Source organism: Miniopterus natalensis, chromosome 17 (genome assembly GCF_054644295.1).
Source record: "Miniopterus natalensis isolate mMinNat1 chromosome 17, mMinNat1.hap1, whole genome shotgun sequence".
In the NCBI taxonomy this organism is placed as follows: domain Eukaryota; kingdom Metazoa; phylum Chordata; class Mammalia; order Chiroptera; family Miniopteridae; genus Miniopterus; species Miniopterus natalensis.
In genome coordinates this window covers 21307801-21321816 of record NC_142097.1, presented here as the reverse complement: position 1 = coordinate 21321816, position 14016 = coordinate 21307801, and the positions used below count along the sequence as shown (strand labels likewise).

The 14016-nt window shown below is 49.9% G+C and overlaps 1 protein-coding gene and 1 pseudogene across 1 annotated transcript; both read right to left on the bottom strand.

The window, feature by feature from the left end:
- Positions 1-1299: 1299 nt before the first annotated feature.
- On the bottom strand, positions 1300-4400 carry SPATA32 (spermatogenesis associated 32). The gene is given in 5 exon segments (XM_016201998.2): positions 1300-1402; positions 2005-2972; positions 2974-3094; positions 3240-3350; positions 4225-4400. Coding segments are annotated over 5 exon segments (1479 nt in total).
- A 5961-nt stretch (positions 4401-10361) lies between these two features.
- On the bottom strand, positions 10362-10987 carry LOC148091252 (zinc finger CCHC-type and RNA-binding motif-containing protein 1 pseudogene; annotated as a pseudogene).
- Positions 10988-14016: the final 3029 nt, after the last annotated feature.

The following is a 14016-nucleotide window of genomic DNA, read 5'->3' as shown; positions in this document are numbered from 1 at the left end:
GATATCCTGGAATGCTGGGGGCAGGAAGAGGGGCAGGCAACAAGGTGAACTGCATACATAGTAACCCTGAGATCTGTCCACTGTAGCTCAGATGGGACTGAGGATTGGGTCACTCCAACCCCCTGGGCATTATAATTTTTAATATAAAGAACAACAGTGGCTGCTGTGTGTTGGAACTTGTTTAGTGCCCATTCAATTCTCATGTCCAAAACTCATGTTTGGACATGTCTGTATGAATAACATTCAAAACTTATGTCCAAGGTCACACCACCAGTAGGTGCAATCCTGGGCTTTGAACTCTGGCAGTCTGGCTCTGGAGCTACAGTGCTTTGAGGCTGTAGGAGCCCTGCTGGCACATGGCATGTAGCAGGCACAGAAAATTACTGATGAATAAAATGCTTCTGTTTTGAGGGACCTCTGCCAATATCAAGGCATGATCTTTGGGGGGCATTGGGTTCCCCAAATGTCAAAGGGGTTTCTTTTTAAATGTTTTTATTGATTTTAGAGAGAGGAAGGGAGAGGGAGAGAGAGATAGAAACATCAATGATAAGAGTCACTGATCGGCTGCCTCTTGCATGCCCCCAACTGGGAATCGACTCCCTCAACCCGGGCATGTGCCCTGACCAGGAATCGAACCACGATCTCCTGGATCCTAGGTCGAGGCTCAACCGCTGAGCCACACTGGCATGTGTGCATCGTGCTTCCTCTGTCTTTGTGTGGATGTGTTATGTGAGTGCCTGTCAGCTCATGGTGTGTGTGTGTTGCATGCACTATTACACATGGCTCTCCCCTACATTTTGTGGTACCTCCAACTCAAGGCTGTGGCCTCCTGGAGGGCCAATCTTTCAGCTTCATTATTTCCCTCCTTCAAGCCCCTGGACACTGTCCCTTCCCCATGCCAGGCCTTCCCCATGGAGAGAAGAAGGAAGGAAGAACTCCCTTCAGAGTCGCCTTCTTGCCTGCCCAGCCCCACCCCCAGGAGACTCTCTTCAGATGATCCCAATGTGTCCCTGGCTTCAGGCCAAGAGGAAGCCCTATTTTATGATCTAAGAAACTGAAGCCTCAGAGAGGGCACTGAGGCCTCCCCAAGACCAGTCCTGAGTCTGTTGATGATATGGAGGCTAGAATGGTGTGAGTGAAGTGGAACTCCCTGTGGGGAGTGAGCAGGTGGGACTGGAATAGCTAAAAAATGAGGTGGCATCCCTAAAAAACTGAGATTAGGACTTCGCAGCCAGGTGAGCTCACTGGTTCAGGAACTTCTGCACAAAATGTCTGAGCTGGGAGCCAGCACTGGAGCCTTTATTGGCTTTGTTTAGTCATTTTTCTGGGGGCAGGCTGGGGCAACAGCTTAAAATGGATTTTCAGCAATAACGGATTCTGTTTCTTGGTTCCCGGCACTGAGCTGCAATGCAAAAGAGAGAGTGTCACTTGGGCCTCAGTGGGAGGGTCACAGAAGAGGGATGAGTCCAGAGGCCACTCTGAGGAGGACACTGGGGTAAGAGGGCCTATTCCTGCTGCACACTGATTGGGCAGCTGACATTGTTGTGTCCATTCATCACTAGGAAGCAGCAAGGGGTGCTGGAGAACCATGTCCCCTGTTTTGCCACTCGATGGGTCGGAGCCATTAGGTTCTCGGCAGGGCAGACACTGGCCTGAGCATTTCCGATGAGGCAGAGGTCACCTGGCCTCTGGGTGAGAAGCTTCCTAATGCTAGAATGGCCCTTCCCATTTTGAACCCAGGGCCCTGCCTGAGCCCTGGAGTGCTCACTCTCCAAGGTCCCCAGGCCTCCTGCAGCCCTGGCCTTGGCACTCCACCTCAGCCCACTGGAACCTTGTTTCCGGCAGCCTTTATGAGGTCACTGAGGTTGAGCCAGCAAAATCCACCCCATCCCCCACCCAGCCCCCCATTCTACTGTTCCCCACCCTCACCCAACTGTGTGGGGAGTGCACTCGCCCCCCCACCCAGCCTTCTCTCATGGGGAGCTGTGTGCCGACCTCACTTACTTGATGTTGTCTCCTTTCGGTGGAGAGGGCCTGGCCGAGGTGGAGAAAAACTTTACTTTCCCTTCAAGGGCAGTCTTCTGGAGCCCCGGCTTGCTAAAGTCAAAGTAAGGGTGAAGGAAGTTCTTGTCTTCCTGCTTGCAAGCTTTCTGCGGCTCCCCGGCTTCCAGTGGTTTTTCTGGTGGCTTCCCTAGCAACTCACAGAGCTTTTCCTGCTCTGCTTCCTCCTTGGCAGGCGGCGGGGAGGCACTCTCCACCACCGGCACCGTGGAAGGCTCCTCGGCCTTCTGGGGTGGAGGTTTTATTATGTTCCCCAAATTGGGCAAGTCCCTGTTGCTGGAGGAGGCTATGGCCAAGGAAGATGCGAGGTTGATCAGATCTTCTAGGCCGATAGCTGGTGGGAGATTGGAGGGCGAGTGGGTGCTTGGCGGCTGCGGGGAGCCTGTGTCTGAAAGCTCTGGCTGGGTGCTGGGGCACTGGAGCTGCTTCTCGGAGCACGGGGTGTCCTTGGGGACTGACTCCAGTCTCAGGTGGTTGGTGGTCTTACCTGTGCCATGCTTGCCAGGCTGCCTGCTGGTGTTCCATTGCAGCAGGCTGTGTTCTGAGGCCTGGACGCGCTTGTCTGCCCAGAAGAGGTGCTTGGAAGTCTGCACAAGGATGGAGCGATGGGTGGGGGACACTTGTTCCTCGTCGGTGAAACTTGGGTGGATGGAGTTCAGCCTCGAACTCGGCTGGTGGGTGTCCTGCTGCCCCTTTGTGGGGGGCTGGATGGACTGTTCCTTGCACTTCTGTTCCTCCAGGTCTTCATTGCAGGCCTTCAAGTTGGAGTCCAGTTTGGTGTCAGACTTGAGGATGGAGCAGCACTCCAGCGGCGGCACAGCGATGGTCTCCTGGTTCAGTTCTGTGTCTAGGTCCCCGTCCATTTTTTGTGGGGGATCCAGCTCTAGCAATTCATTCTCCAGCTGAAAAGTTTTCAACTGAAAGCTGAGGAGGCCCCTGCCCCTCAGGCCCTCCCTGGGACTCATTCCCTGCTCTGCTCCCTGCCCACGCTCTGCTCACTTCCTCCCCCGCACTTGCCTCTGCAGAGACCTGCCTGGGGCAGGGAGGCGCGTGAGCAGGTGTGTGTGAGCAGGCCAACGCTGGTCTGGTACTAGGGCCCCAAGGCTGTCAAGGGCAGGGGCTAGTCAGAATTTAGGGAAGATGGGCCTCCAGGAGCCCTGCCCCCGCCCCTCCCCCACCGCCTCTCCTTAAGAGGGGGCCCCCCCACTGCTACCTCCTGTTCATCTTCCTCCTGCGTAGGCTGGGGCCATTCCTGTGTGCCCTGGAACTGGTGCTGGTTCATGTCAGTCCTAAGGCAGGAGGAGACAGAGTGGGTGACAGGGCTCCATGGGGCTGGTGGGATGGCTTTAGGGGGAAAGGGATGTCTGGGGCCCACAAGGCCCCCCTGCCTTATACAGCAACTGGCCCCCTGCCTTGTCCACTCCCCTGGCTGTCCCTGCTTCCACCAGGAATTCTGGAGTTGTGTTCTCAAACTTCAGTGAGTTTAGAAAGTGCCTGGAGAGCTTGCCACGCTGCCCCTCTCCCCCTTAGATGGTTGGAGGCGAGGCCTAGGACTCTTCGTTTTAACTAAGCATTCCAGTGAGCTGATGCAGGTCACCTGGAGAACCAGTGCTCAGGAGGTGGCTCCTCATGGAAGGAGAAGCCCAGGGCACTGCCTGCCCCCTAACCTGCTCAGTCCCAGCTTGGCAGATGTGGAAAGCAGAGGGGTGTGTGTGTGCGCGCGTGCGCGGGGTCCCCTCAGTTTTGACAGCAGTGTGCTGCCATCTCGGCCCCTTGCCTTCAGTGCTCAGCCATGCGACCTGGGCCTAGACCTCCTCTCCTTCCTTAGGAACCTGCCCACCCCCAACTTGGACAGCTCTGTCCTTAGAGCAAGCTGGAGCTAAGGGCCAGGCCCCATCCACATCCCTGGTGTGCCCCACTACCCCTTAGTCCCCCCAAGGTTGATGACTGGAGGCAGAAGCTGGAGGGGGCGGTACCCCCCACCCCCGCCATGACCTTTTGGCCTGGATACTACCCTTGGGGAGATTTTGAAAACAGGCAAGATGGAGGGAGATCCTGGGTTGGGGGAGTACATGAAAACTTGGCAGTGGTGGCAGGGGGTAAGGGTTGGTGGTCCTGGAAGGTGGGGGAGAGGTCCTCCGATGATGGGGGACTGGTTCTCACTGTGTCTCCATTATGTCCACCGAATCCTTGCTACAGCAGGGAAATCCATTGGCACCTGGCAGGGAGAAGGAGGTGAGGGCAGGGGAGCAGCAGGTGGGAAACTCAATGCCCTGCCCTGCATGCTCTCCTACCCAGAAGCCTGGAACTGTGCGGGGTCCTTCCCCATCTCCCTCCATTCCTGCTCCTCTGTCCCTTTCTCCACTCTCTCCTGCCAGGCTGCAGATCTGCCACTCAACCTAACCCCAGCCCCTCTTATCCTGAAGCCCATCTCTCTTTCCCTGGCTTCTCACCTCATCACACCCTGGGATCATCCATCCCCGACTCTGGGCCCAGGTTCTCAACCCAGGTGCTTGTTCTGAGCTGATGCTGACACGGATCTGGTGATTTATGAGCTCTGGTATCCCTCCACAGAGGAGACCGACTCCTTGGGGCAGCTCCCCCCACCCCAGGTCCCTCCCTGGAGGCTTGTATTTTTTACTGCAGAAGTTTTTTTTCATCCTCTGGGGATGGGAGGCACCAGGCTGTCCCATCCTTTGCTCCCCAGGGTAGTGGACCTCCCCATGGTGAGGTCATCATGGCAATGGGCAAGTTGGGTCCCCGTGAGCTGGGAGTGTGTCAGAAAGTGACAACCTTGGCTCTGGCTGAGAAAAATTGCTCCCAGGATTATATCAGAAGGATTGGAATGTGCTGTGGCCTCTTCCCAGAGATGCAGAGGCTGAGGTGGATCCCTGCATGGCTGGTCTTGGGACTAGGATTTGGGTGAGTAGTTCAGCCTGGGCCATGGGATTAGCTGACTGGCTGGGTGTGCCACCATGGGCAAGCTCCCAGGGGCAGCTAAGTGGTCTCTTCAGAACCCTCCACGCTCCCTTGACTTCCTCCCTACTTCTCTCTTCATCTCCAACTCCATCTGCCCAGGCACTGCTCCTCCCAGACCTCTGACCCCACAACCTTCCTTTCTTGTTTACAAAGTTTCCCTGGCAATTGAATCAACACCCCCCAGCCTTAACCCTTCCACGAACAGCAACTGAGTGTGGATAGGAGGTGAAACGATTATGATGTGGACCTCACAGCAGCACTGGGGGTTGAAAGCAAAAGTCTGAGGTTGACTCAACTTGGGGCTTCTGTGACATTCTGTAGTATGAGAAATAACTTCAGTTTCCAATTGCTGGTTGCTAGTATACAGAAATGTACTGATCTTGTATCTTGCAACTGTCCTAAAATCCTTTTGGTTCTAGGTGTGTGCTTTTTTCATAGCTTCCATAACGTTTTCTAAATAAACAATGTGTATAACTCAAGACAGCCTTACTTTTCTTCCTTTCCCACCTGGTGTCTCTTTATTTCCTTTTCTTGCCTTATTGCATGGAGAACAATCTCCAGTACAATGCTGAATAGAGTGGAGAGCGGCCATCCTTGCTTTGATCCTGAGTGTGGGGGGAAAGCATTCGTGATGTTACCATCAAATATGATGTTAGCTGTCGTTTTTCTCACAGGTGCCTTTGATCGGGTTGACAATGATCCCTTCTATTCCTAGTTTACTTAGCTTTTAATTAGGAAGGGATGTTGGATTTTGTCTGATGCTTTTTCTGATTATTGAGATGATCATATAGTTTTTATTTTATATTCTGGTGTAACATATTATATATTATATAGAACATGTTATACGTTAACATATGAATACTGACATATGTTATTCTGTTAATTCTTTTTTTTTGGTGAAATACATTGATTTTTAAAAAGTGATTTTTAAACCACTCTTGCTTTCCTGGAATAAACTTCATTTCACCATGATGTATTATCTATTTTTCTTTTTTTAGAATTTTTACATATGTTCACGAGGTATACTAGTATGTAATTTTCTTTCCTTGTAATGTCTTTGTCAGGTTTTGATATTAGAGCAATGCTGGCCTCATAGAATGACTTGAGAAGTATTCCCTCTTTAATTTTCTGAGTTTGTGTAAAATTGGTATTATTTCTTCTTTTGGTAGAATTCACAAGTGAAGCTTGTGAACCTGGGCCTGGAGTTTCCTTGGAGAAGATTAATCACAAATTCAACTTTAAAAAATAGATACAGAGCTACTCAGCCTATTTCTTCTTTTTTATCATGGTAAATATACATAACATAAAGTTGCCCATCTAAACTATTTTTAAGTATACAATTCATGGCATTAAGTACATTCACATTTTTGTGCAGCCACCACCACCACTATCTCCAGAATATCTACTTCTTCTTGAGTGAGCTTTTGAAGTTTGCATTTTTTAGAAGGAATTTGCCCATTTCATCTAAGTTGTTGAATTTATTGGCATTCGTTGTTTGTAATACTTCCTTATTATCGTTTTCTTATCTGTAGAGTCTGTAGTGATGTTACCTCTTTCATTCCTCATACTGATAATTTCGGTCATTTTTCTTTTTGTTCCTGTTCACTTTGGCTAGAAATTGATCAATTTTGTTGATCTTCTTGAACCAGAGATGTGTCCTGCTCCTGCCTGATCACCATAAAGTGACACCTGCCAGGTATAAGCCCTGCCGTCACAGGCTCCCAGTCAGCTTTTTATGATTTCACTCTTAAACACAGACAGCCGAGCATCACCAGACATTTGAAGAAACTGCCAACATGCAAGTGACAGACCAAGAGAAAAGGCGACTCTGGAATAACTTGGAAAACAGAAGGGAGCTTAAAGAAAACGCTACTCATCTTCAGAGGTTCAGAGATGAAAATATTCAATAATATAAAATTGCATCCAGAAAGCAATTAAGAAAGAATTAGAGCCCAGCTGGGTGTGACTTAGCGGTTGAGCATCGACCTAGGATCCAGGTGATTGGGGTTTGATTCCTGGTCAGGGCACATGCCCGGGTTGCGGGCTCGATCCCCAGTCGGGGGCGTGCAGGAGGCAGCTGATCAATGACTCTCTCATCTTTGATGTTTCTCTCTCTCTCCCTCTCCTTTCCTCTCTCTGAGATCAATAAAGATATATTAAAAAAAAAAAAAGAAATTAGAGAAAGAACTTTTTGGTAAATAGAACTGGAATATAAAACACTTTCGAGAATCTTCCTAGAAAGTGGAAACAAAATATCAAGACAATGTGAGAAAAAAGGATCAATCGGAAGTCCAATTCTAGAAAGGAAACCCAGAAAGACTAAAGAACAGACAGAAGAAAATTTCTCTAGCTTAAGAATGTCATTGACTTAAAAGGGTTCACCGAATGCCCAGAAATAGACATCAAAAGATCCTTGCTGTGAAAGTTCATTGCGCCAGGAGTAAAGAATTCCTAAATGCTTCCAAAGTCCGAAAACCAGTCACCTACTACGGGGGGAGGGGAATCGCACTGGACAGAGTTAGCAGCAACGGTTGTCTTTAAAATTCTGAAGAAAACAGTTTTTAACCTAGAATTGTATTTTGAGCCAAACTAGCATTTCAGATGTGAAAAGACTCAGAAAATGTACTTCTTTTGGGGGGGGGGGGGGATTAAGCAAAATTAAGGTGTAAAACAAGAGAGCCAGGAAGGAAATTGTGTATCTCCCCCTCGCCCCCTCCCCAGGAAAGCAGCTGAGTCCCAGGATGTTATTTGTATATAGAGACCTGCGACCAGTTCGCATAGTTGTAAGAAGATGGACCCTGGACCATCTGAAGTAAAGAAAACCTGATAGAGTAGTGGATTAGATGTAGAGTTTAAAGAAAGCCAAGGCTTTGATAAAACAAAAGAGTACAAGGAAAAGGCAACTAGAAACTCCAGGAAACACAAAAAAGCTATATGAGAAAGGAAAGGTAATCATGGTAACTTTCCTGGCTCTGCAGTAAACAGTAGTTATGTAGTCACAATAATGTAAACCCTGGTTATTAACTTTCAATTTTTAGGATCAACACATAGACAAAATTTAGAAAACATAATTATGGGTATGGGACAATTGGAAATGCTGCCAACCTTGATATTTAAAAAATAAAAATACAGGCTAGAGTCTTGGAGGTGAAAGGCAGGGAAGAAAGCTGAAGGGAATGGAGGGGCACTAAGAACTTCATCTTACTATGTGGATGTCAAAATATACTGCCTAAAGTTAATGAAAAACAAAGACATAAATATGTTAAACTTACCAAGGTATCTGCAGATCTAAAAGCACTGCTGGGAAGGTGGGGGAGGGTGGGGCTATTGGAGCAGGATGGTGGTAACGTCTTGAACTGATAAACCAAGACAGGGCCTGAGAGCTGGTAGAGTGATAAGGTGGTCAGTGGGCAGAAAAACCAGTTCCAACCAAACCGCGGTTCCTCTGAGGACGGAGACGGGGTGTGGTGCAGGGGACTCCTGCTTTTCATCACTGAATAAGCTCTTCAGTACTAGTTAACCACATGCACATATTTAATAAAGTTAAAATACTGAGCCTGAGCTATGAGCCAGGCACTGTGCTAAGGACTGAGGACACAGTGATGACACACATAGTCCCTGGCCCCCTGGAGTTTTCAAGTCTTTGGCCACAACCACCGGAGACCCGCTAATCTCTATTTCCTTTTCCCGCTTCTGAGCTCTAGACTTAAACTGCAGTCACCGGTTAGGTATTCTCCCTAAGGGGCCCTCAGCTTCACCTTGTCCAAAACACCACGGTTCCCTCGTCAGAGCCTGAGCTGTCGCCTCTCTCTGGAATTCCCTTGTTCCCTATGGTGGTGATGTTCAGGGCTCACTTCTTCCTAGAGGTTTTCCAGGCTCCATCTCATGGCCCTGGTCTGGGGGCTCCTCTTCCAGTCACCCCACCCCACCGCTGTAGACCTGGATCTGAGTGCATGGCCTCTTGCTGACCCTCAATTAGAGGTGGGTAGGGTGGGTTGCTCAGTTTGCATCTCCGATTCCCTGCACAGAGTATGGCACAAGGGGATGCTCAGCAAAAGTCTGTGCAAAGAAATGAATTCCTTATCCCCCCGCGGCTAAACCCTGCGGTTTATCCTATTCTGTGGGCCCAGAATAGAGTGGCCAATGTCGTTCTGCATGTCTGACCTATATTCCTGTCCAATCTCTCATCTCTTTATAACTCTCTCTCCCCTCTCTCTGGTTCATCCTTCATCCTATCACCCAAATTAGAAGCCTGGGTAATTTGTGATCTTCTCTCACTTCCCAATTTCTGATTTTCCTCCTGCTGATGCTGACCTTATGCACAACCCCTTTTCCACCCCCACTGCCTCTTCTCATCTCTCAACACCAAAGTCAGCGCAAATCCAGGACTTACTCAGTGCTGAGTGCTTTGCACACATTCAATCTTCGGTCACCCTATGCACAAGTGGTCATGACTCTCCTCTCACAGATGAGGAAACTTGCACAAGGTCACACAGTTATAAGAGCAGTGCCAGGATCTGAACACAGACCTGACTAAACTCCAAACCCCATGATGCTAACCACTTTGTTTTCTGAAATCTCTTTAGGCCTCTAGCGGAACCATTGCAACCATATTTCCCTCCATCTTGGTTTTTTCAATGACCCCAGAGTGAGTCTGCTGCATCACAGTTGCCTCTGGTCACATCCTGACTCTAGGGTGACCTCAAATATCTTGCCTGATCTGATCTCTGTTTCCTTCTTTTTAAAAAATCTCTTAGTATCTAGCTCCTTGCCTTGCTCCAAGCCCAAGAAACTCCAGTGCATGGCAGGCCCTTTTATGCCTCAGTGCCTTTGCACATGCGATTTCCAATACCCAGAGTTTCTTTTCTGGCAAAATCCTAGACATACATGAAAGTCCAACTCAAATTTCCAGTGCCATCTATGACATACCTAGCTGTCCAATGCACATTTAAAATTTTTTTTAAACCAAAATTCTCTTGAAAATTTTATTAACCTCTAATAACAATAAATCATTCAACTTTTCATAGTCTTTATGAAGTTATTTTACAGATGAAATTTATTTGAAAAGTCCTCATGTAAACTAATCAGACATGAATAAACTTTTATAATGAACTCTCAAACAAATCTTTTAAATATGTATCTTACTTCTTGGAATGACAATAGTATTACTATAATAGTATTGTTTTCTTTTTTTCAAATAAACTTTTCAAGATTACTGGTTATTAGCAAATCTTGATTTTTTAATACTCTGCTAAGGCAAGAGAGAAACATGATACTTTAAGATTTCTTTTCAATTTCCTATGAACTACTTTATAGGAAAAAATTATTTGTAAGTATTCTTATGCTTAAATTCTAAAAGTAATCTTTAGTTCCAACTGAACTCGGTGCTCCAAGATTTAAAACAAAATTTTAACGATAGTTACATAATATAGTTTTAATCACTAAGTTCTTGCTCATCACTGAAAAATGTGCTTCTCTTAATCCTTGGGTGTTTTGAATCACCAGATGTGCAGGGGCCTCCTGAACTGGTTTCCATTATTTTGTTGGTTTTGGCTTGCTGGAAAGCTCTGGCCTGACCAAGGCTCTCAAGAGCAGGGTCTTCCCCTTATTGCCACTTTCTATTTCTTCACCCACATTCATAACACTTAGATTTATCAAAGTAGTTTTGTCTTCGGGTGAATTCAACTGTTTCCCATTGTCAGTAGCAATGCTTGCTTTTATCACTCAACCGAATAACTGTTTTTCGCCTGGGTACAGTTTTGTGCAGTCTTTATCCAAAAATAAATGCAATGCCTTTATGCTTCCTGGTATCTTTATCTTTCATTAGAGTAACCTTTGCAACTTAGTCACACTTGGAAAATATCCAGTATAAGTCATTGTTGGTCAGGGAAAAGGGCAAGTTGGATACATACACTGTGACTTTACTTAGGGCCAAGCCACCTCTCATTTCTTCAGTGGGGTGGGCCTGGGAGATTTGAAGAGCCTGAGCCCTCGGCTTAGTTGGGGCTCAACCCTGACCATTCCTGGCCCCTGGTAGCAGCCTTGTCATCCCGGGTACTGGGAAGGGTCAGGTGCTGAAGGCAAGAAGGTAGCTGCAGCAATACCTCCTCCTGGCGCTCCTTAGACCCAGGAGCTGGAGGTGGGCCCAGAGGCTGATGCTTTTGCTGGCCTACATTATAACTTTTAGTCAACTCTTCAGACCCAGGGTCTAGCTAGCATAAGAATAAACCCAGAAGGGGGTGCAATAAATGTTTCAGGAATGACTTAAAGTGTCTGCATAAATTTGCTACCCAACAGATTTGGGAAAGGAGAGGAGCTGCTCTCTGGTTGTTGGTTTTGGTACATTTTTTAATGCTGGCCCATGGTCTTCCTGGGAGAGAGGGTCCTGAGAGAAAAGTCTTGATTTCATTGGGGATCTGAGTCCCGATTATTCGAAACTGGGAGACTCAGGGTCCTGAGGGGCAAACATCTTTCCTCCTTGGTACAGAGAAGAGCGCAAAGCACAAAGGAGGTGCTCATTAAACGTTTGTTGAAGTGGATTCCTTTTTGCTTTCTGCAAAAGTTCCACGCATCCTCCAGGGACAGCTGGACGTGATTTTAGCGGTGTCAGCGGTTTGGATAATTCATGAGTCCTTTCCTGGGCACAAGGTTACTGCTCTTAGGACCCCTGGGAAAGAGCCCTCCGAATCTGCGGCCTTAAATTAACCCCAAGGTGTGCGTGGGTGCCGGTGCACACGCACGCTGCCGCACCGCGCGGGGCCAGGGCTGTGGGAGTTGGGGCAGCAGCCGCCCCACCCCCGCGGGACGGGGAGGGGTCGCCCTTCCTCCAGAGCCCCGGGCTCGACTAGCAGGGGCAGGGACCCGGGGCCAACACTGCCCCCTCCGCGCCCCGCCCCTCACTTTCACTTTGCCCGCCCCGTTCGCGCCTGGTCGTCCCTCCGAGCCCCGCCCCGCCCCGCCCCGCCGCGCGCCCGCTCCCACCTGTCACCCCCATGCAGACCGAGGAGGCGACCGAGGAGGCTCTGTCGGGGAGGCGGGGGGAGGGCTGGTGGCTGCTGCCCCTCCGCCTCCGCTGTGCTCTTTGGCTGGGGACTGTGCGTGGGAGGTGGAGATGCTGTGGGCGCTGCGCCTGTGATGTCGCTGCCTCTGTGACATCCCAGCCGCGAGTCCTACCGAGCAGGGGACAGCTTTCAGGATTTCCGGCGCGTGGGTAGGAGCGGCCTTTGGGGGGCGACCTCCGGAGAAGATGGCCCCCCCCCCTTGTTCAGCAGCCAGAGGCTCCTCTGGAGACCTCGGGCGGCTCTGCTCCTCTGCAGCAGGCCCAGGGCAGCGGGACTGCAGAGCGGGTAAGCCTGGAGTCTCCTGGACTGGCCCTTGCACCTGTCCTGGGCACACTGGCACAAGGCTGCTGCCCTTTCCGTGTACCCAGGACCCCTCCAAGAACCCACTGGACCTTCGGTCTTTACCCCAAGGTGTGCAGGTATGTCCCCGCACACACACTCTTGTGCACAGCTTCAGGGGGTGTGGAGCCAGATGAGACAAGGCACCCTGGGTGCTGGTGGCATCCACCCTCAGACAGGCCCCTGTCCCATGACCACCAAGTCACCCCTGATCACATGCAGGCCCTCAGGAGCTGCCTGGAAGGGCTGGGAGTCCAGACCTACCCCCAGTTCAGTTCTCTGGAAACCTGGCCCCAGGGACAGGAGCAGTGGGTGGGGCAGTCTTTGTTCTGGGCATGTGGTATGCCCCAGCTATTCATGCCCTGGTCAGTGCCCGGGCCTTTTCTTCATCAACTTATTCCTCCCCTCCGCCTGGCAGTGTATGGCAGGGATTTCCCTGCTGCCACCAGGTGGGGCATCTTGCCTAACTGGTCTGAATGGATAGCTCAGAGGCAGGACTGGAAGTACCTACTGGGAGTGGTGGGAAAAGCAGCCCCACTCAAGGGCTGAAAACCGCCCTTGCCCTAAACAAGGGGAAGACTTGACAAGATCCCACCATGAGGGCACAGGGTGGCAGCTGTTAGGATCCAAGTTTCTGCAAGCAACAGACAAGAGTGGAAACAGCCATGGCCTAAATATGTATCATCACTTCAACTTTATTGCTTACAGAGTTCTCTATATCTTGAACTTTGCAGTACCAAGGCTGCAGTTCTTCATGTGTTGGGGACCGGGGTCTCTCCCTGGGGAGTGGTATGGCTCCATGTAGATAGCTGGACAGAGAGCACCTTGGCAAGACATAGGGACAAACTTTTCCCAAGGAGGAATCTCAGGGGATACCCCCTTTCCCCAGGGGCTGAGACTAGCAGGCCCCTCAACCCCCAATGATTCACAGTTGATTAATGCTACATGAGTCCTGATAAGCTTCCCCCATGAAGACTGGGACAATGGAGAGGAACTGGGTGGGGGAGGCTCATCTTAAATCTGGAGGCGTGAAGGGATCACATATGTGGAGACAGGTCAAGACTTGATCCCTTCACCCCATCTCCTAGTCTGCTTGTGCTCATGCAGAACCAGTGACCTACCCTTCTGGAGGGCAGCCATGAAAGTGCTTTGAGGTCATCAGAGTGCAAAGTGCAGCTGGCAGTGCCCCATGACCGGGGGCAGGGTGGGGTCAGTGTGGGCATGACGCCTGAGCTGTGTTTTGGGAAGCTGGTGTGTAAGATGTTGAAAGCTGTGGCTCGAGTAACAGCAGCACCTACATCTGCTGCTCTCTTTTCCATCTATCATGCCTTGTCCTAAGACAGTTCCTATCAGGAAGGTCCTGTCACTCACCCCTCACTTTCACAGACTAGAGGGAACTGAGTGCCAGCTAGTCAGGGGCGGTGCTGGGCCTGTAGCTGGGGCCCAGTGCCTGCTGCTCTGGGGAAGACTGGTGGCCAGCAGCAAAAGGCCACTTGCTTGGGGACTGAGAACCGTATCACTTAAACACCTTCTTTGGTCCTTGGCTGAAGCTGCTGAGTTCAGCGCAGGACCTACG